Source organism: Amblyomma americanum, chromosome 2, assembly GCF_052857255.1.
Source record: "Amblyomma americanum isolate KBUSLIRL-KWMA chromosome 2, ASM5285725v1, whole genome shotgun sequence".
Taxonomy (NCBI): Eukaryota; Metazoa; Arthropoda; class Arachnida; order Ixodida; family Ixodidae; genus Amblyomma; species Amblyomma americanum.
The window spans coordinates 117,656,023-117,678,165 of record NC_135498.1 but is presented as its reverse complement, the minus strand read 5'-3'; the positions used below and the strand labels follow the sequence as shown (position 1 = coordinate 117,678,165).

Genomic DNA, 22,143 nt, shown 5'->3' with positions numbered 1-22,143 from the left:
CAGCAACTTGTGCCCACATCAGGCAATGACCAGTCTGGCATGTGCAACCCTGACCTGGCTGCTGCACCATGAGAACATGCACTCTGGTCTCCTCTTGCCCTTGCTACACCAACAAGAGGTGCACCAACTACCAATGCTCAAACTGAGACGGTGTAGGCTAGAACATGAAATAGATGAATGTCGTGCAAGGGCACAAGGGTTTAAATAAACACTTCTGCTTAGATCAGTGCATCTTTATGTGCTGAAGCCACTCCCACACTATAGAGCACGCAGTGTGGGTGGCTCCGGATTAGTTTTTGACGACTGGACACCATCTAAGGTGTACTAAAACCTCAATTCACGAGTGTTTTCACATTCACCTCCACCAAAATGCACCTCCCACAGCCAGGACAAAAATTCGTGCCTTCGTTCTCAGTAGCAGAATACCACAGCACGAAGTAACCACAGTATAGGCTAAGCAGACAGACAGTTGTGAGTACCAGATTCACGGGGGCACGCACTCCACACACTTGTGAACACACACAGGTACCACCAATCCACTCTCCTGTTCAGCACCACAACCCTCTCCTTAATTTTGTTCATCATCATGCAAGAAATGATGGCTGCAGAGCTGCACACCTTTGACCTTTGGCTAGAAACATATGTGCTCCTCTGCTGAAAGCACTGAGCTCTGCAATGTAAATGATGCTGTGCATAAACAGGATAACAGGCCCTTTCCGAGCTGGGTCATTCCATGACAAGTTTGAACAGCCGCGGTGGCTCAGTGGTTATAGCGCTCGACTGCTGACCCGAAAGACGTGGGTTTGGTCCCGGCCTCGGCGGTAAAATTTCAATGAGAGACCCGTGTACTGTGCGATGTCAGTGCACGCAAAGAGCCCCAGGTGGTCGAAATTTACAGAGCCCTTCACTCCAGCGTCCCTCAATGCCTGATTCGCTTTGGGACGTTTAACCACCATAAAACCATTAAAAAGAAAACATGCCAAGTGCTCCAGACCCTTTTTGAACAATCGTACATGTTTGCTGCTTGCGTATGGTAGTACGAATATGAACCCCATATGAATACGAAGGAAAAATGCTTTTTAATATTGAAGCGAACATCTGCGCAGTATGAAAAAAAACTCAGAAAAAGATAAATAGGCAAATTTGGTTCGTACAGCGAGATCACCCACTAGCCTCATAAGCTGCGAGTAAAGGCCAGCTTGTCAACGACCATGGACCATCGAGGTGAAGCGTGCACTGCTTCTTCGCGAAAGGCCACGTGTTAACGCACAAGACTTCCTGCAGAATATTGCAGATGCTTTGTTCTCACTTCATGGAATTTAACATCTTCTGCTGGAGAAAAATAGAAACATTAGCAATTATACGAAGACCTAAAGCGCTAAGATATCCACACAGTGACATTTCAGTGTCCAGTAAAGAAGCCCAGGTGGCCAATTTAATATCGAGACCACTGCAACGGTCTTCTTTGTAGCACAGTGTTAATTCAGTACAAAAATGCACCCCTTTCTTTTTCACCCTGTAATCCCTGCTTAAGTGCAGCTTCCGTTCCTTAATGTGCACAGCAGGCGGCCCCAAACAGAAAATTCCCTCGAATCACACCATCCATCCAGAGAGAGCTGGTGAAGAGCCACTCACCCGGCCGGCATGAGGGAGGTGGGGGGACTGGGTGCCGCCCCACCTGCGGCGGATGGGGATGAGGCGCCCCCAACAGCGCTGCCTGATGAGGCCGAAGACGACTGTGTTGCCAGGGAAGTGGGCACGGGGCTGGGTGGGGTGCGCGCCAGGGCCTCCGATGCCACCCGCGTGGCCACCCGGTGCTTCAGGTGGCACCGGCTGCGCACCTCCTCCGATACTGACACCAGTGCTGCAAGCAGGCAAAAGGATGTGTGTTCAGTGCCCACAATGTCCCCAGTTTTGCAAGACTAGAAAGGCCAGCACAGCAGTGGCAAGTGAGTTCCAGGGCAAAAATCTCACGCTACAGAGAAACAATTTTCAGGCATGTGTGAGTATCCGACAACTTTAAATAACTCTTGCTGCATGTGGCTTCAGTTCAGCACAGCTCCTCCGAGATGGCACCGCGGCGTGCACACAACCACAAAGCGCCAACTCCACACCGTGTACCTGCACTCCCAGGCATATGCCGAAGGCAGTCTGAGCATACTCACGGCAACACACGTGAGCATGCGCACCTGTACCTGCCAGGTGCTGGCGGCCACACTACCCATGGCACGCATGCGCCATAACCAGCATGGATGGCGGCGTGCACCAACAGATTTAGCATAGCGCAATCTGCTTTCGCACACCGCCAGTGTGCACGCGCTGACTGGTCCCGATGGGGCAGGTGTGCAAATAGCTGGCCATTGCCTGGTGCCTTGTGGCATCCTCAGGCCGATCTGTGCATGTGCAGTGGCTCCCTGTGGAAATAGATAATGCCATGCTAAATATCTCTACACGGAAGACACGTGGCTCCCTTATTTTATCGGAATAAGTCCAATCTGACTGCAGCTGCCATAGCCGCTCCTCTCAGCGTGAAATTCACTAAACAAGCATGACGGCGCAAGCACGAAGGGGAGCTAGCATGAGACACATGGAGATGGGTGCCCCTTCGAGACGCCTGACACTCGATGTCACTGGGGGGGCGCGGTGCATACACCCAGCAGGTGTCATGGAGTCGGTGCCTAAAAGTAGGGGTGTGCGAATATTTTGAATACCGAATCAAATATCCTCCTATTCAACTGTTTGAACGAAATCGAACAGGTCTACTTAGCACATAAGTTGGATCTCTAATTTAGGATGGTAATTTTTTTTTTAATTAACGGCTGTGCCGCGGGTACTGTGGGAAATGGAGGTCGCATTTGTGCTGTTTGTGTATTTGATTGCAACCTCTCCTTTCCCAAATGTTTACTCAGTACTCTTTCCCCAATCTGTGATTAGTTGGCAGAAACCTTATTTTCCTTTCTCTAACCAGTGATTCGTGAGGTGAGTCGCTTGTAATCTTATTGGTTGCTGTCCCCGCTAAGGGCGGAGACGGAGGATTTAAAAGTCAGAGCTCTGGGTTGAACGAGGGCTGAATTCGTCTGATCAACGGTTTAGTCATGTGAATAGTTTCCTCCTTGCTTTGTTTCTTCTTGCTTTATTTATGTTGTAAATAAATAATTAACCTTCTCCTTTCTTCAAGTAACGTGAATGTTTGCGAGTTAGAACCACCGGGTCATCAAGAAACCCCAATTTCATCACCAACAAGGTGTTCTCTCTCATCGCCACCGGAAGGGCAAGCTCGACTACGAGTGTGCAGCAGTAGGTGAGTAAGCCTGATTAATTGACAGACCAGTCAGGTCCTATTGACCCCCTCACCCACCACACTGTGACAGACTCTCCGTACCACTACGCAATATAAAAGTAAGCATCAAAAGTAAAACAATTGACTCCCCTAAAACAGCACTTACCTGCCTTCAAATTATGACTCTAAGGAAGGACAGCAGTACATGCACAGTGTAGGCAAAACTGCCGGTGAGTACTGGCACCAATTTGTTTTTAAGTTTGTTTATTTCTTCCAAAAAAGCCCCAGTGTAGGATATTAGGTAGTACAGCAGGACCTCGCTGTTACTTTTTTCATGGGACCGCGAAAAAAAAACATACCAGCTGGGAAACGTAGTAGTCGGGAAGCGCACGTGAAAAAACATGTACTCCCTCGATGGAAAGAAACGCAAGCAATCCGGCGCCAACATGCCCCACTGTTTCAATTTCTTTTCACCGTGCTTTTACTTAAGTGATAGCAAAAAGACACTAGACTCGGCCATGATACATTCTAGGACGACTCTAACCTCTTTTTCGTACCACCCAGGTAAAAGCGCGATGAAAATAAATTCCAACAGCGGGGCGTGTTGGCACCGGGTCGTTCGTGTTTCTTCCATCGAGGTAGTACACCATTATCTGCCGTTTTTTTTAACTTCTGGTAAGGGCAGAACACTTCTCAGGAATTTGCAAGGCTTTGCAGTTATCGTGATTGTTCGCATGCCCAGAATGTACTAAACACCCTGCAATGCACTCCAAACAGAAAGGAGTAAAAAAGGAAGAAAGCTGGAACGCTCCTTTTCATAAGAGTGTGCAACAGGACAGCTTACTCTATTTTTACTCTCATATAGGCGTATTCGTGCTCAGAATGTGGGCTCTCCGTCTGCATGAGCAACCGTAAGTGGAAGGGAAGCAGGACAAGCTTGTGCATGCGTGCGCGCTTCTGTACCATTTTCCCGGCAGCCACTATTAATTCTACACAATCATTGTCTATTGGAGACTAGAAATCGCGTTTTTAAGCTGCACGCAGCGGGGAAAATGCGGATGACAGAAACATGCCTCGAAGCCAATCCACTTAACTGCACCTCGTACAGCACTGCCCACGTGTGGTATGCCACAATATAGTTTCATTTTCGCACGCTCGGTAATTGGGGCTAGTGTCGCAGTGGTGATGGATCTGCACCGACAGCTACAACGAGATTCATGTCACCCGTAAGAGCATTCAGCACCGACGTGGGTTCAGCACGCCAGAGACCACCGAACACGGCAGCAGCCAAGCACCAATGCTAAGTGAGTTTTACTTTGGCCGGTATGCCATCGCCGTTGTATGTGCTCTAAACGCAGGCTGCCAAAATGTCGGCATGGGGTAAACCACTATCGCGAAGTGACATTCGTGATAAGACATACGTAACAGCCGGGTTTGCATTGCATGGGTTTCTATGGGAGCTTGGACGGGACTGGTTAGTGAAAATGTAGCAGCTGGGAAAATGCAGCACTCTGGATCATAACAGCGGTGTTGTGCTGCACATGGGCAGGAGGAAGCACAGAACACTGGGCAGAAAAATGGAGAGCTCTGCACATAAATCCCACTGCATATCTAAGCACTATTAGCATGAATGCAAAGACTGCTCGACAAAACTGGAAAACCAAGTTTCAGGGTGGCCTCTCACCTGCAAGGTAGGCCACACTCTCGGGCGTCACTTCAAATTTGTCCCTGCAACGAGATTCAACAAAACACTCATATCACAACGTGTTCTGCTCACAGGGAGCCCTGTGTGCAATCCAAATCAACGTGTGACTTGTTTGGAGCATTATTCCCCACTTATTTATGCATCTATTCCTTGTTCTCTAAGAGTCAAGACACTGGAGAGTTGAGTGAGTTACATACGCATGCACGATAATGAGTAAGTAAGAGGAAGATATCCCTCGTGCATGCAAAGCTTTCTTAAAAGTTGTTTGTAGCAGGCCAGTCCATCTTCCTGTTAGCGAGCCCCACAGGAGATAGAATGAGAGAAGGAAAAATGCAGGACACAGTGCTGCTAATTATACGATACTGGCTACTATACTCTAAAAAAAAACACTTGCTATTGTTAACAGTTTCCACTTCACCAGGAAGGCTGAGTGTGAATGAAAACAGCATATTAGGCTGCGAGATGCAATTCTAATTTAATCTCGGTGACAGAGGCAATGCCATGCACAGCAAAGTCCAAGAATGAATTTCCTCTCCAACATGGAGCACTGAACACATATACAGTGCAATCCCACTTATAATGATATTGAGAAAAGTGGAAAATGCGATTGTTATAATTGATTATCATTATATCTGGACCGGCAAAAAAAAAGCAAAAAGAACAAACCCACCTATTCCCCCATGCATGTAGGTATTACCCCATGCATGTATAGCCACCACCACCAATGCTCCTGTCAAGAGCGCACAGCGTCTGGTGCTCTGCCCCAAGCTCACTAAGCTGCCCCCCCCCCCCCGCCCCCGCCCCCGGAGCTCCCATCAAAAGATGTTATCAGCGCACAGCATCTTGGCGCGCTGCCAAGGACTGTGCTGCGGGCAGCGCGAAACAGGGAAACGGGCAAGAAAAACGAACGCTTAAAAAAAAAAGTAAATTCTCAACCATCTCGGGCGGAAACTACGTTGTGTGAGACAGTGATGCACTGCAACGGCCAAGCAAGCTCCTCCCTCCAGCGATTGTGACGATGACAGCGCTTGGTTCCCAAGGCTGTAGGCAACGCTCCCTCATGGATTTCGCCACGCCAGTCGGCTCGCGGAGTTTTTACATATTCGCTTCAAAGTATATTATTTTTTATCAAACTTTCAGACAAATTTTGGTGGTAAACACCATCCTGGCGGCCAGAATCCTATCGTTGTATCCATTATTTTGCCCATAATTGTATCGTTATATATGCTTTATTTTTACATAGGGACAATGGGAGATTAAATAAATCTTTCAAATTTGATCGTTATAAGCTATATATTGTTATATCTGGTATCGTTATAAGTGGATTACACTGCATGCAGATATGGAATACCCAGATGCAAAGTCAATCCTATAAAGTCACAGAAACATTTCAATGAACAAGATAAACAAGAAGATCCTGAAAGTTTCATCTGCTATCTACTGCACGTTGAGAAAAACTCAAATATACTTCGAACACTTAAGAAGCAGAGCAAATCTAATATGGTTAACCTTACTCCAGAACAATTAAAAACACGGGAATTGTGCATGCCCCTAACAATAAGGTATATTGCGAAACAAGACTGGGGAGGAAGGTCTAGATGCTATTGACAGACATGTGAGGTTAAATGGCACAACAGCAAAGATGGAAGAACGTCCAGATATCACGTGAAGAATAGAATTTCCAGACACCAAGAGCTTATTGCTACCGGGATCCCAAAGTGGTGCAGCATGTTCCTGACCAAATTAATGCTGAAACAGTGGCGCTCAATAGAAGTTGATTTCTCCCACGAGGCACTTGAAAAGATGATCCATACTAAGTGAACGAAAGAATCCCGCATGCAACGAGACCAAGCAGCTTTTAGACTGCCGAGATCTTTTACAACCAAGGAATACCCAATGAAAGTAAAAATCATGTTCCCCCACCACTGGCGGTACCTCTCCCACACTTCCTGCATTCTCACTGCCCTGTGGCTCCTTTGCTGCATTGCCACAAGCCGCTTGTGACCTCCCAAACACTTCTCACCTACCGGCAATGCATACCTACCAGCTGCCCACAACAGTAGCAGTATTACAAAGGCAGGGCGCAATGTAACCACCTCACGGTCACCAGGCTGCCAGCTGTTAAGAGGGAAGACAGTGCACAGTGGAAGGGGTCACTGACCTCTTGTGTGGCTTGGCCACAATGCCCAGAAGCATGCTGAGCACCCGCGCTGTCCGGGAAACCGTGGTGGGCGTGGGGTGCCTGAAGCCTGGAACAGACAAGGGAACAATCCCATGTACCAACAGTGCATCTGGCAGTAAGGAAAAGGCATGTACATATCATTGCTGGCGTGTCGCCCAACTCTGCACCCCTAGTTGGGCAAGTCTGCACAAGTCAGCCAGAAAGTGGACTTCATTATTAACTCCACCAGCACAGAGAAGTTTACACAGTCAGTATTCCTTCACATGACAAATGGCTCCGGTACAGGAAAATCATGGCTTAACAAGTTACCGTACTTACACGATTGTAAGTCGACCTGTTTTTCAAATTTTGAAAATCCGAAGTGGGGAGGGGGGGGGTCGACCTAAAATCGAAACCAAAGCATCGCACCATAAATAAAGGCGAGACAAACGAGATATCAGGCATGCTACAGCCTGGCTGCATTTTTACTGCGCGACTCCGTCACATCGCTCTTGGTGCTGGCCTTGAGCAGCTGCTATGTCAACGCGCAGAACCGGCATCCCCACCCCGCACGCGGTGGCCGGTGGTGGCTGTCGATAAGCAGCAAACCGGCACCAGCCCACTCCGCACGCATGGCCCCAGATTGCGGCCGCTGATAAGCGGCGGAGGTGGCGGCCCAATAATGCATTCGCGTTCTACTCTTAATAGGCGCCGTCCAAGTTTTTTTTTTGTTTACCTTCAACTGTGCACTCGGCACTCAAGGGAGCATTAATAGTTGACAGAAGGGCCGCTGTTCCAATCGCGGTGGCACCGCCACTCGGAACCACAGCAGCGCCGGGAAGTGGCGGTAGCCAACGGAAGAGCCGACGTCGCTCACGCATAGTTTCTTGTTGGCTCTGATGCTTTTGACTACTGCTGGCTGTGTTTCACAAGTTTTAATGCAGTGCTTCGTCAGTCGTCATTTGTGATCCGTGTCCAGTAAGCGACCGGCGCTCATTCACAGCTACATTCAAGATGGCTGTCATTCTTTACGCCGAAGAAACAAACAACTGGGCGCCAGGCCGCAAGTTCGACATTCCCAACGGGCGATACAGGTGTGGCAGCTGCAGCGAGGCAAGATTTTTAGCTGTTCCACGCAATGTCGTGATGTAGCTGTTTGCGAAGTGCAGGATTTCGCTGCACAGCGATATTAGAACGACGAGCTGTGGGACTGCAGCAGCGATCACGACGGCAGCGCTAGTGAGGACGATGGCGCAAGTGTGGACATGTAGTCCAGTGACTAATACAATTTCGTTTTGGAATGTGCCCACGGGCGCCCCCGAGCGCGCAAGCTGAAAGTGGCTGGCAATAAGCGGACGCCGCAGGATAGTGCTAGCGCGTTCTACTGTTAAAGGCCAAGCGTAAACGACCTCCAAGTTTGTTTTTTTTTTTCCAGACTTATACCCCTGTCACACGGCCAGTTTCAACGGCCATTGAGTCGAGGGCCTTTGAAATTCTCAATTGCCATCAAACTCGAAGCAGTTGTGTCGCTGCTACATGGCAAATCTCAATGGCCATTGAAATGGTTCTTGTGTCTTACGCCAAGCTTGTGTGGCGCCACAATCGCTACTTTGGATTTTGCAAAAAATAACAAATATTTGATAAATGTATACTAAATGCTGAAATACACGCATGTCGTGTAAAAACCTTTTAATTGCACGTGCGCGACGGACAGATGCAGACAAATGCAGACACTGCTGTAGCCACTCTAATACAAGACGAGCCAAAACTAAGCCAGTCCAACTGCGTCGGAGCGCTGCTTTGTCAGGCTTAACACCTGGGAAATCGCCTTGATGTCTGCAAAAGAAAAGCTATTTGTCTCTTGAAACTTTATGCGAGGGTAAGAATGGGCAAATCGAAGGTGAATACAACAGCTTAGAACACGATATTGCTTTGAGGAATTAGCGACGAAGCTTTTATCGCTGTGAAGCGGGCGGGCAGGGCGCTGCCATATTGTCAACTCTAAGTACGCAAGCAACGCAAAGACCGCAACACAAAATTAATGCGCTTAATGCACTTAAAACCAGTCTGATAAAATTTTATAATTATTGTACAGACTGCTTGCATTAAAGTTCGGGCAAATAATGTTTGTTCATGCTTTTGTATTGTGAATGTATCGTGTACGAAACTGCGCTTGGTGCCGCTCGAAGCAATGCTAACAACCTTGGGCAGCGCTCGAAGGCCCACGAAATCTCGATGGAGTTCCGCGCTGCTCCATTGACTCGATGGCCATTGAAACTGCCCGGGTAGCAGCACTTGATCGCTTTTGGGTCGATAGACTATTGGTTCGAGGGCCTTTGAAATGCCCGTGTGACAGGGGTTTTACATTAAAGTCGACTTACAATCATGTAAATACAGTATCTAATATACTACACACTAAAGCAACATGGCCCACCAGCATAGTAATGACAACATATACAACAAAAGCAGTATATCTGAAGCACAGCACCTCTTGAAGTTCACAGGCTGTGCTTGCACCAAACCAGCAACACTGAACGAGCAATGGCAGCGTATGCTTCAGTTAGCAAACTCACTTTCAGTACACATGAAGTTGTCTAAACGAACTGTGCAGCTGTGCAAAGCACTACATCTACACGAGCTATCCTCTCCAACCACCTGCTGCTGCCAGCCAAGCACAAGGCATGCAGCATTTGCACATACCGGCCAGAGATTTACAACGGCCCAAGAATTAGGTCTTTCCAGTTCAAGCCTAACAGTCAAAGGAAATCACCGCTGCCACATTGTCATGATGACCAGCAGTGAATGCATAGGCAAACTTCAATATAGTGAAACCCAAAGCTACAATTCCGTCAACTTAACAAGCACATCGTAACTTTCATGAATGCGACCAATGAAGCAAATGCTCAGCCCATTTAAATGCAGCCTGAAACCCTTTCTCCATGATTTGTGGCCCACTTGAATTTCATTACTTTCAAGAGGCAAAAGTTGTCTCTCCTCAAACCTGCCATCTTTGTTCCTGGAACTTCTCTCTCAGCAGTTCTAGCAAATTGCAAAAAATACTAAGGTATGGCATTGGACATGCAATGCAGCCAATTAATCATATGCAACCAAGCTGGGCCCTTTTTCTCTGCTTCCTCAACAGTGCATTCATGAGCGCACTTGAACAAGGAATCTGGCCGAAGGCGACGTTCCACCCTCAGCAGCGTGACGAATGCAAAGTGCGAGAGCTCTCACCCTTGAGCAGGTGCCCGACGAGCGCGAAGTGGAAGCTGGAGTTGAAGCTGAGCCCCACCGAGTGGTCCAGCTGCTTGAAGTGCCACTCCAGGGGCTCCCGGGTGCTCATCATGATGTTGCGCAGGGTTTGCTGTGCACCACCGACGATTTAAGATCCCCGTGAGATAGATCCCCCCCTAAGTGCACCATGCCAAAGCCATGTCTCTTACCGGGGGCGTGTCAAACATGCCCTGCGAGTCGAGTGTGTGCAGGTTCTGCTCAAGGAGAGCCAGTCCGGAGGCGTACAGGTTCATCTCGTCCAGCTGCAGCACTGAGATTGCCACCCAAAACAGGGCCCGGTGGATTGGGGACTCAGGCCTAAGGAGGGGCTGCAGCCGCGTCAGGCCCATGATGATGGCGTCAATAAGCTGCAGGTCCTGCAGGTCAGAGAAGGCGCATTTGGTGTGGCTGTCCAACTGCCACCCTCCCAGTGGAGGAGGCCCCTGAACGGTGTATGGTGCAGTACCTGGAAAGCCTCGAGGGCCTTGACGAGGACACGCAGCAGCTGCTTGGCCTCCTGGTCAGTCACCCCCTTGCTGATGCAGCCAAACACAATCAGGGCCCGCGGCTGCAGAGCCGGGTTGTAGCGGAAAGCAAAGCTCTTGGCCAGGGCTGTCCACTGGCTCAGCCAGTCACAGCTGGGAATGTTCTTCATGCAGGCCTGCAGAGAACAGGGCACAAAGAGAGAGAGAGACAGGAATTTATGCAACACCTACAAGCACAGGCTCACACGCCATTTCGTAAAGCCTGCTCTCCAGGTTCCCTCACAACGGACGCATTACCGAAACAAAATACAATTATAAGCCAAGCATGCGATGGAAAGACAGTGTGCACACAAGAGTGACATGCCACTGTACGTTGAAGCAGCAAGCTAAGCCAGGGATAAAATTCCTCAAAGCACATGACAGAGGCGGTGACATGTGCAAGTGCCCACTGATCGTCCATGCCACAATGAAGTGTTCGACAGCCTACAGCACCAGACTTGATGGGCCACCACACTTTTCAAAATTCACTGTGCCCACATGACCACATGGTCTCAAACTGGTAGCATGCCAGGCCAGTTGAAAGGAGCATGAAACGAGTTCAAATCATGGAAGCATACGATTCAAAGGTATTGTATGCTCTCTATTGTATGGTCCCAGAGTCCTCCCACAACTGACCTCCATGATCTCGAGAAGGGCGTCGGTAATGATTTCAAGGTACGCAAGTGGCATGCGCTCCTGGTCGGGTGTGGTGCAGGCAAATGACCGATCCAGCAGACCGTGCCGGCAGTTGGACCGGAAGGCCGTCACCGCTGTTGACTTCACCTTGCCGATGCCAAACAGCAGGTAGAACTTGGGCAGCGAGAATTCGTCCAGGCTCAGCCTGAGGACACGCTGTGTGTCTGCAGCAGCCACCAGGGAAACACGGTCATGCGAACATCCCAACAAATAAAATGGTGGCAATAAACAACGTTGCCACAAGAAAAAGTAAGTGCTGCTTGTTTTTTAACAATGCTTGTTTCTTTCCTAAACTGTACACTTCACAAAAAGGGGCAAAAAGTCACATCAGTCCCTGAAAGAAGATCGGCCATAAGTGTTTAACTGCTCCAGAAGATGAAAAACCCCCACACAAAAGGAGAAAATGAGACAGGAAATGACACCCATTTCACAGCACACCCTAACACAGAGAATGAACCTCTGCCCATTGAATGACAGAAAATATTAATACTAGAGCACTAACAACATCTGACATAACAAGTATAAGTTCTCAAAAGTGCCTGTCAAAATTTGACATTACAGTCGAGCCCACTTATAACAAACATGAGCATCATGTGGCGTCCGTTCGTTATATCCCAAAGTTCATAGTAAGTGGACCACAGCTTTTAAAGACAGTTGCTTGTCAAAACACATAATTTTTTCTCTGCAAAAAAGTCCGTGATGGACATCTGCTTTTGCAGCGCAGATCCGATGAGGGAGGTTTCTAGTTTATTTAAAGCAGAAGCATGCACTTCACCGAGGCCCTTGGCATAGACAAGTTGTCTGAGGCTCTCTATGTAGCCCATTGCTACAGGCGCGCTTATGGGTGCTGGCTCCGATGTTTCATCCTCATCGCATTCCTTCGCGTCACTCTTGCCCCGCGCTTCAGAAACGATGCCCTCATCCGTGCACGGTTCCGCGGTGTCGCCGTCGTCATCCACAGAAATAAAATCATTCCAACCAATGTCATGACCCCCACGTCGGAGTCGACGACAAGCTGCCACAAATTGCCGCCAAGCTGGTCATCTTCCGAAGCATCAGGCTAGGCATCAGACACTGTGTCGACGAAGCCGGCCTTGCGGAAGCAGTTCCGCTCGCCAGTGGCCGTCACCTCCGCCCTGGCCGCTTTCATCATCTCTACCTCTGAATAAAGTGGAAATTTGCACGGTGTCCCCGTCCGCCATCCCGAATTACAACGAGGGCCTCAGATTTGAACGAAGCCAACGAAACATCCGCACTGCAACAAGAGTGACAAAAGCGTGCGATGGGGTAGACGCGCAACGTGCACAGGCGGCAACCAAGCCAATCCCGCTAAAGATACAGACGCACAGCACCAGTGGAGAGACCAATGAGGGGCATCCGTGAGCGTCAGTGCAGCCACCTCTTGGCTTCCACGGAAAGCTTGCTTCACGGAGCGTGGCCTCCGTGATTGGCACCAGTGGCGGCGCGGTTGATTGCGGAGGCCACGCGCAGATTTGCAAGAGTGAGGAGAGGGAAGTGGAGTTGCAAAGAGGGGCGGGAGGGCGATCTTGGAAGGCAAGGGTAGCTCGCTTGAGCGCGGCACGAAACGAGGTGAGCAGTTCGCCTGCGATGAGGCTCGGGAAAACATACCGTGCACCGGGCACACAATGGGGTCGGAGGCAGGTTATCTCGCATCACGGCGCCGGGGTTACTCCATCCGTTCGCTGTAACCGATCAGCAGGGCTTAATGCCGTTCGTTATACATGTGATTTTGTGCCATTGAAACAATGTATATTTTGACGGTCGTGGAGGTCTCGTTCATTATAAGCGAAAGTTCGTCTTAAGTGGAGCCGTTATATGTGGGCTCGACTGTATGTTCACTACAATCGTGGTTACCCTCATGGGATGAGGGTAACCACATGAGGGCAGTCACATGGTTACCCTCATGGGATGAGGGTAACCATGTGACTGCCAGTCATTGCCTCACGGTGGAAAAACAGCCTGAAGCAATGCCACAGGCTTCACTGTTTCCCCAGAGATAGCAGCTCCGAGATCCAGTTCTCTTGGGATGACAAATGAAGGGGTCTACTTGCCGTTGAAAGAAGGCTTGGTGCAGGTGCACAGCGAGTGTATGATATTGATGACCAGGCCATGGATGGAGGCCCTAAGCGAGATGGGGCCCGTGTGCACCAGCAGAGTCACAATGTGGAACAGGTACGGCAGGTGGCTGGCCACTGCAAAGGGGTCAGGGGTCATGTCTCAGGTTAAACCAGTAACCCTGCAACCCCCCCAACGAAGGTCCCAAAAGCACTGACCGTCCAGCGAGTTGTTGAAGGACAGCATGAGAAGGTAGCGTGCCAGGATGGCAATGTCATCCCACATGAGGTGCTGCTCCAGTGTGGGTGTTGGGGACGTGCACGTCTTCTCAATCACCTGCACCAACAGGGCCAAGTGAGCAGGTGCATTGCAAACGAAAACAACGCTGCCCTTTCCGCTGCAATAAATAATTTTAAACGCCCTTCTTGGAAAAGAACCATGCTGTGCACACCAACACCACCCCCATCAAAGACAAGACAAGATACACAACACATTCCAGCCAAATATTTACCTCTATTAGAAAAAATCCAAGTTTTAGGAGCCACAAATGATAACTACAGGCGCATGCAGGAAGTGTTAGCCAGTCCTTTAACACAACCGTCCTCACATGGACACAGTACAGGTTCTTCAAAATTTTCATTTTACTCCTAGTAAATGTCAACTTCCTGCGCATCTTTTGGAAGAGCAAATGCAAGTACGCACCCTGCACAGGCGGCTGATCACTTTCATGGCCACCAGCTGGACGTTGGAGGAGGCCAGGGCGACTGCCGTGTCAGCCATGATCTCTGCCTGGGCCGAGCCCAGGCCCCCGGTCACACTTCTCTGCACAGGCACAAAGGTCACACATTCTCGCCCTGTCCATCGATACCTTGCATGGCACATCGCAAAGGGAGAGTGAAGCGAGCAGTGACCCCACCTTGATGAAGCTGTCCAGGACCATGTCCAGAAGGTCAGACACCTGGCCGATCTTGCCCCAGATCTTGGCCTGGATGGAGGGATACATCTCTACCTCCTCGATGGTGAGCGTGATGAGCTTGTCCAGGATGGTGGCCACCCGCTGCCGCTTGCTGTCGTCCGAGTGCTTGCAGAAGCGGGTCAGGTTGGGCAGCCACGGGGTCATGTACTCGAGGCACAAGTGCTTCAGCTCAATGGAGGACGCCCGGAAGCCCTGGATGCACTCTTCCAGGAACTCCAGCGTCAGGTGAGATGCATTGGTGGCCAGCTTCTCGCTGATCTGCTTGATGAAGATGGTGTTGTTCGATGGAATGCACAGTCCTGCACATGTCAAGGGCCAAGACGGATGTGCGGCAGACTGCTTCAGACACGGAAGCACAAAAGAGCACCGACTTCTTGACGTCTCTCCAGTTTTACAGCTACCATGGAAAGCATCTCACACAAAGATGATTTCTTTCAAGAAACATAGCGCATGCTGGAACTCAGAAGGCATTCGGTTGGTAGGACAAAAGTGAGTTCAATGAAAACGCCCTGCAAAGCTGGCTAAACTTAGTAGTACATAGCTTGTGTGCCCGCTCTGTTTATCCTCGCACCACATCCATCTCATTTCCAGACAGCGAGACAGAACACTCACATGCCTTTTCTTTTTTTTTTTTCTTTGAGAACCAATATGTTCAGCTGAAGAGCATCACTAGTGTTTTCAAGATGTCTATTTGGTTGTTGTTGCGTTGCATTTTCTGGTGCACAAGTGACTCAAGTTATCATTGGTTGAAAGATGTCCATTTGGATTGAAAGTCGAAGACTAACTCAAAGTGTATGGTGCCAGAGCTGATGAAAATACGCGAGCATGCATTTCCAGCCCTGTTTCCCATGTGCAGTCCTTAATTTGACTGATGCTTCCCAACTGTTGCCTGCAGCTGAGCAGTGGCAGGGAGCGATGGCAGCGAGCGGCTCACCAGCAGTCTCCAGCAGCTGGCCTTCAATCTTGAGGTCAAAGGTGGCAGTGAGAGCGCAGAGCAGGTTGTACGCAGCCGTGCGCAGGTTGGGATCTGAGCTGCCCAGGTTAAGCAGGGCCATGTTGAGCAGTGTGCCTGGGACATCCTTCGGACGGATCTTCGTGTGCACTGTCACAGAGTCCTGTCGCCAGACACGAGGAACATCGTGCATGCATTCACTGCAATTCACTGCATTCACAGCAATCACACTGTACAAAAAGGTGGGCTGATATAAACAGCCAGCACTAAGAGAGAAAAAAAAGCCAAATACTGCCACCTGACAGGCGGCCGTGCTGGCACGGTTACTGCATCACAGTCGGTAACCCAATGAATGTGCCATAAAGCAGGCAGAGTTGCCACCACTACTCACGGGCTGTGACAGCTCCCAGCGGGTACGTATGTGGATGATGGCCTGGACGATGCTGTCGCAGTCGTTGTGGATGAACGACAGCGGGCCACTCTCATTCGCGATGGTTAGCGTGAACTGGTTGTCATCCACCAGGCACACCTGTCGGAGCAAACATCAGCAATCAAGTCACACCACAAAGTTGCTGAGAGCACCCATAGGCACCTCGAAAGATGCACAATGCAAAAACCTTATTGTGAGGTAGCTGAGAGTTGCATGACAACAAGGAAGATAGAAAATCCAGCGGCAATGAAATCCGACACTGCAGCATGATAAGTGCAAAGCCACCGGAGGGCCTCCTCGTGTGAAAGCTACCCTTAGAGTACAACAGCACTATGGCAAGCACCTCTGTCAGATGGGCAAACTCAGCAGCACATTGAGTGTGTCACATGGTACTGATAACATGTGCATAGGTTCAGATTACAAGTGCAACTAATACCTGCTACTGAACGGAGTTGCTGGAAAGTGTGTTCAAGAAATAACTTTCTCCACGCAGTACAAGTGTGAAGCCTTGCTCTTCAGTAACATCCAGTACAAATTTTGGCATTGGTATCCTCGGACACTTATCATTATATGTGTGCTGAAACTATTGTAGCCATAGTTTACCAGGCACAGAATGAGTGACCAAGCAGTGTGTTTATTTGAAGCGGCAAGCCATTTAAAAAAAATAATAATAATGACAGTCTGCGCACAGTGCTTTCATAGAGGTAAGCGAGTGTCATTAGTAGTCATGGCACAGATGTTGCTAGCACCCATTTGTGTGGAAACAGCAGCATTTTTGTTAACTTCTCCGCCACAAGGGAAATTTATAGTTTGGTCTCGCTCTTCCCACCGCTTTCTATTCTGGACAATGCTACTGCTGCCCAATATTGGGCAGGCATAGTGACAATCAGCAAAGTGCAACATGTTCAATAAAAGTAGCACTGAATCTGCCAGTGTGTCATGACTATAGAATATCTCTTTCATAGTCAGCTTACTTTGTAAACTTATTACCAATAACTTTACAAACGACACCAAAATGGCATCAATTTACATGGGCAATGAGCTCACTTTGTAAACTAACACAGGTCTTCACAGCCAAAACCTCCAACTGACCAGCTCAAGCAGACCTACCTCCTCAATTTCAGAAGCATAGTAGACATCATTTAGGAGCACCGAGTGGCTGAGCACTTTCGTCTTCTCAGCTGAGGTCACCTGGATGGCGGTCGGCCCAACCTGCGAAGAGGGAGGTGGAGTGCACATGGAGGAAAGAACAGTGTCACCAGCAAGAGTGAGAGCAGTAGACCAACATTTCAGTGCATCTAGCAGAGCAAGCACGCAGGTTGGAATGGCAGGTTGGAATGGCGGGACCAGTCTGTCACAACTCATTCAAAAATAAAAATAACAACTACATACTTCAGTGCGCGTCCTACATGCTGCTACTCCCAATGCTGCAACACAAACTCCTTAGGTAAGTAATTTCTCCCTGTCCCCGACAATATGGAGAATAAATAGATCAGTTCTCGCTCTGACACAGCACTAAGCAAAGGTTGAATCTTTCGGCAACGACATTTATGGACAAACAATAACAGAGGGAAAGAGATTTGATCAGCCATGATGCAGCACAGATCAGCCATGAAGAAGAGACCAAGGGAAAGGTGATGTTAAGTCCACCACAGGACGAAGGCCACCCCCTCTAATCTCCAGCTAGCCCTGTCCTGTGCCAGCTGCAGCCACCCTATCCCCACTATTTAACTTATCTCCTTTCCCTATTTCACTCTCTGTTGTCCCCAGCTATGTCTGTCCTGGTACCCTAGAGGTCCACTGTTTGCTCTCCGCATTACTAGCCTCCCCCGAGCCCATTCCTTCATTTTGATTTCCACCAGCATATCATTACCTTGACTTCATTCCCTAACCCATGCTGCCAACTTTCTTTTCCTTAATGCTGCCCCTTACTCAAGCTGCTGAAGGCAGCTGCAATGCCTTCAGTCTAGATTCGTGCCTTTTCACTGGCCTAATAGGTGAGCACTGGCATGGCACAACCGTCACAAACCCCTTTTGTGCACCTGCCAAATGCGCTCAGACTTATTTTTATACTCCTCATAGTTATACTCCTCATAGTTTTATTTTTTTCCTCAGGATCTAGAACTGCTGTTACTATCTGTCCCAGACGTACACGGTTATTTCCTCCAACACCGCACGGCCTATCGCAAAACCACTCTTCCTCTGGCCACACTGATGAACAGTAGTACTTTTTTAAATTACCACTGCAAGCCACCACCTTAAGGCCTCAATCATTTGTCCTAGTTCATTCTGCAAGCCATATGACGGGAGAATGTTGAAAGCAAATCGGAGGCAGCCAAGTAGTAGGTTAGGCTAGGTTAGCTAGCTCTAAAAATCCAACCCTCTGAATGCCTCTTGCAGACATAAAATGATAGTACAGAGATATATGAGCCTCCTTGGCTGACCCCCCCTTTTCTGACTAGTGTTCCCCAATGCTCCTGCTGACCATTCAATCCTGACTAATAAAGCTGACAAGAACTCCAGAAAGAAGTACCGTAAAAACCCGCGTATAATACGAACCCCAATATAATACAAGGTGAAGTTTTAGAGACGCAAAATGGAAAAAAAAAGTTTTACCTGCGTATAATACGAGTGATGAAAGATCAGAAAAGACATTTATTCAAATCGCACCCCGCTCTTCAATTCACTCACTTTCACCTTCAGCAGCGCTTTCTTCGAACATTTCTTTGTCCGACAAATCATCCCAAATGTACTCATCTTCCGTGCCATTGAGGGCATTCGAGATGCCGTACTTCTTAAAAAAACGATGCACAAGATCTTCTGGGATGGCCGCCCACGCGTCCACAATCCATTTGCACAGCGTGGCTGGCGAAGCCCGCTTCAGCCGCCCGGTTGGCGTCACTGCAGGCCCACCTGATCGAATCCACTCTGCCTAGCACCGCTTGACTGCGTCCTTGAAGGGTTTGTTTACACAAACATCAAAGGGGCTGTAGTTGTGACGTCATCCCACCCAAAATCACAACAAGTTCAGTGCCGCAGTCGCGTAGCAGCCTCTTCACCGAGTCGGCCAAATGGCAATGAAACGCATCCAGCACAAGGATGGACGGCACAGACAACAGTGCACCAGGTTGCCTGCACCACACGGACTTTACCCAGTCCAAGATTAGATCCTCATTCATCCATCCTTTCTCATGACATCTCACGATGACATTTTTTGCAGCTACTCACCTTTTGGCATTGTTTTCCTCTTGAAGATCACGTAAAGGGGGAGCATGCAGCCATCTGCAGTGCACGATAACATGACTGTAACTCGCGTCTTCTCATTGCCAGTGGACCGGATGCTAACTTGTTTAGACCCCTTCACTTCTCATGCACTGTGAGGGGCAATGGCATGTCCAAGTAAACCAATATCTGATCGGCATTTCCTATTTTGCTCAACAGAAAGTTCTTTGACTTGCACAAACAAATAACATGGCGCTGAAAACTCACAAGCAACTCTTCAAATGCTTCAGGCAGGTTCTGTGAAATCGAGCTCCGCCGGCGTAGTGAAAAGCCAGCACGGCACATATAGTGGTGGATCCAGTGCTTGCTCGCTTTGAAGGCAGAGCGCGGTATCCCTTTTTCTTTTGCAAGCTCTCTAGCTTTTGCCTGCATAAGCTCCATGCTCACAGCTAGATGCGCGGCTCGCTGTTGCCATATGAACTCAGTCAAACCAAGTTTAATTACTGGGAATGCGCCATTCTTCGGGCCGTGAAAGCTTCATCGCGTTCCGCTACATGCGAAAAGGGCTTCTTTCTGTCGTCGCCATTCACAAATGCTTCCCTCAACGACACCAAACTGCCTGCCGGCCGCACTATTGCCAATGTTCTCCGCAGCTAAAATCATTTTTTGCTTGAAAGCAGCTGAGTACTGTTTTCGAGACCCTGACATCTTGCTCCCCAAAAAAATTAAGGGTGGCACTTTGTTGACCTAAAGTGCCGTGAGGCGAAAGCCTTTAGCGCAGTGTTGCTGCTTGTGTCACTATGTGTGGTTAAGATGTTAATTCAGTACTTGTGTTTGCCCGCATTCTGAGACTCCATTGAAGCGAGTACTAGGAGGGAGGTTGCATGCCACCCTTCTTCGTCGACAGCTGCAAGGTGTCCGGCGCGAGCACGGCATGCGCGCTGGTGGCGCCACCTCGTGCATGCGCAGTGAACTACCAATAGTGCAAGATGGCCTCCGAGAGGTAATCCCGGGAATAGCGCGTGCAGGTAATCTCGGAGTCCATAGGCGAAAGAGTGCAACGGAGAGACAGACGGACAGATAGACGCAGCATGAGCCATTAAAGGCTTTCGCCTTAGAACATCCACTTCATGAAGCATGGCTTACTTGCGAGCACGTGCGTTGTCAACAGGCACACGGCACACCACGACCCCCCCCGTCACACCCAATGGATCAACAACAAAGAAACAACATCGTGACATCGTTTGTCGAGAGTAATGAAGACAAGCCGTAGCCACACGCCAGTAGCAAAGCCAAGCCATAGCCACGCCGCAATAACGAAACCAAAACTTCGAGCAACTTCAAAAATTTTTGTTCGGATCTGCAAAGAGCATGAGGCGGAAATTTAGGACGCAGGTTTTTACGGTAAATGCTGAAGAAAGCACAACTCTCAATGTGTTTGTTGCAACAGATCAATAAGGGCAATGCTGGTATTCTGTGGCACCCCACAGTGATGACTCAACCGTTCGCTGTCATAGACAGACCACCACACATGCCTTCGTGGTCCCCAACAGCTGCAAGGGTTCATGCCAGTATTCACTGCCGATCTTCATTAGCACACCACTGCACATCATGTCGCAAGGATGGGGACACAAAATACACTACCTTGATGGCGACCTTGGTGTCCTTGTGGGAGAGCTTGAGGGCGTTGTTGAACACCTTGAGGTCCTCGTCCAGGGCCAGGGTGGCACCAGGCAGCCGCTGCTGCTCGGGCTCAATGTACTCATGCAGCCGCTGGGGGGTGTCCATAAAAACCAGCTTGCGGTTGCCCTTGAGGGGTGCCAGGATGCGGTCGTGGTACTTGGTGTACTCGCGCACCCACGAATTACAGTTGTACACGTAGGCCGCCTGCACCTTCTCGTAGGCCACCTCCGGAAGCACCACAAACCACTTCTGCAGAAACTCCGTCTGCATGACACATTGCGGCCAGGCTCAGACAAAGCAAGGACAGGGCTTGATGTGCACATCAATGCAAGAGAAGAAAGGGCCTCACCCTGAATCGGTTGTCAGCACAGGTGTGCGTAAAGTCGACAATGAGCTCGAAAGGCTTGTGGCAGAAGGGCTTCAGGGTGAGGATGACATGGTAGATGAGCAGGTCGCCATTGGTCTCACCAATTCTGCAAACACACATCCCAAAGGAACCTTGCTTACACACAAGGCAAGTACACAGAGCTGGAGGCACCACAATGAAAAAGCGTGGCCAGGGTTTATGCAGTAGACCATAAAGCATTAGAAAAACAACGAGCTGAAGCTAACGCAAGGCAAAGAAAGCTTCAAGCTGTTTCTATGCATGCCCCGCTAATCGCTTCAAAATAGTAATGACAAAATACATAACGTAGCACTTGACAACACAAAACAGCCAAGGATGCAGCAACAGAAAACAGACAAGTGCTCGTATGTTTGTGTTTCCTCTATTCTTGCCCATTTTTGTATCGATGAAAGAAAACGCTGTTGCAAAACTGGCCCCATTTTCTGGGCTGCCAGGGCAACGCACAAGATAACCACTGGTAGAGGAAAGTCAACTAAGGCAGGCCATGCAAGCTGAGACGGGTGGCCAGGAGGCAGGAAAACGAGCTCACTTGTATCGGCGGGCAATGTAGTAGAAGACAGGGTTTCCGGCACGCGAGGTGCCAGCCTGGTAGAAGATGTTGAGCGACTTGATGGACTTGAACTCATCCTTCTCGTGCATATTGTGCTTGGACATGATCTCCTCGAACTTGGTGCTCGTCATGTCCATGCTGCTCCACCTGCAACAGGCACCCCAATCAGTCAACTCAAAAACTATACATTATGGCCCTTTTCTTTCACC

At 49.2% G+C, this 22,143-nt stretch overlaps 1 protein-coding gene across 6 annotated transcripts in view; it reads right to left on the bottom strand.

Moving 5' to 3' along the window:
• The window catches only part of Nf1 (neurofibromin 1), a 72,066-nt gene that overhangs the window by 13,340 nt on the left and 36,583 nt on the right, over nt 1–22,143 (bottom strand). For all 6 annotated transcript variants that reach the window (XM_077655163.1, XM_077655164.1, XM_077655166.1 and 3 more), the window contains exons 27-43: nt 21,914–22,081; nt 21,328–21,451; nt 20,940–21,242; nt 17,184–17,285; nt 16,035–16,172; nt 15,626–15,806; nt 14,632–14,990; nt 14,418–14,537; nt 13,934–14,051; nt 13,712–13,852; nt 11,580–11,803; nt 10,886–11,080; nt 10,590–10,796; nt 10,381–10,510; nt 7,147–7,234; nt 4,965–5,008; nt 1,636–1,864 (exon numbers count right to left, since the gene is read on the bottom strand). In XM_077655163.1, coding sequence (XP_077511289.1) covers nt 1,636–1,864; nt 4,965–5,008; nt 7,147–7,234; nt 10,381–10,510; nt 10,590–10,796; nt 10,886–11,080; nt 11,580–11,803; nt 13,712–13,852; nt 13,934–14,051; nt 14,418–14,537; nt 14,632–14,990; nt 15,626–15,806; nt 16,035–16,172; nt 17,184–17,285; nt 20,940–21,242; nt 21,328–21,451; nt 21,914–22,081 — 2,871 coding nt within the window. The remainder of the gene's footprint in view (nt 1–1,635; nt 1,865–4,964; nt 5,009–7,146; nt 7,235–10,380; nt 10,511–10,589; nt 10,797–10,885; nt 11,081–11,579; nt 11,804–13,711; nt 13,853–13,933; nt 14,052–14,417; nt 14,538–14,631; nt 14,991–15,625; nt 15,807–16,034; nt 16,173–17,183; nt 17,286–20,939; nt 21,243–21,327; nt 21,452–21,913; nt 22,082–22,143) is intronic.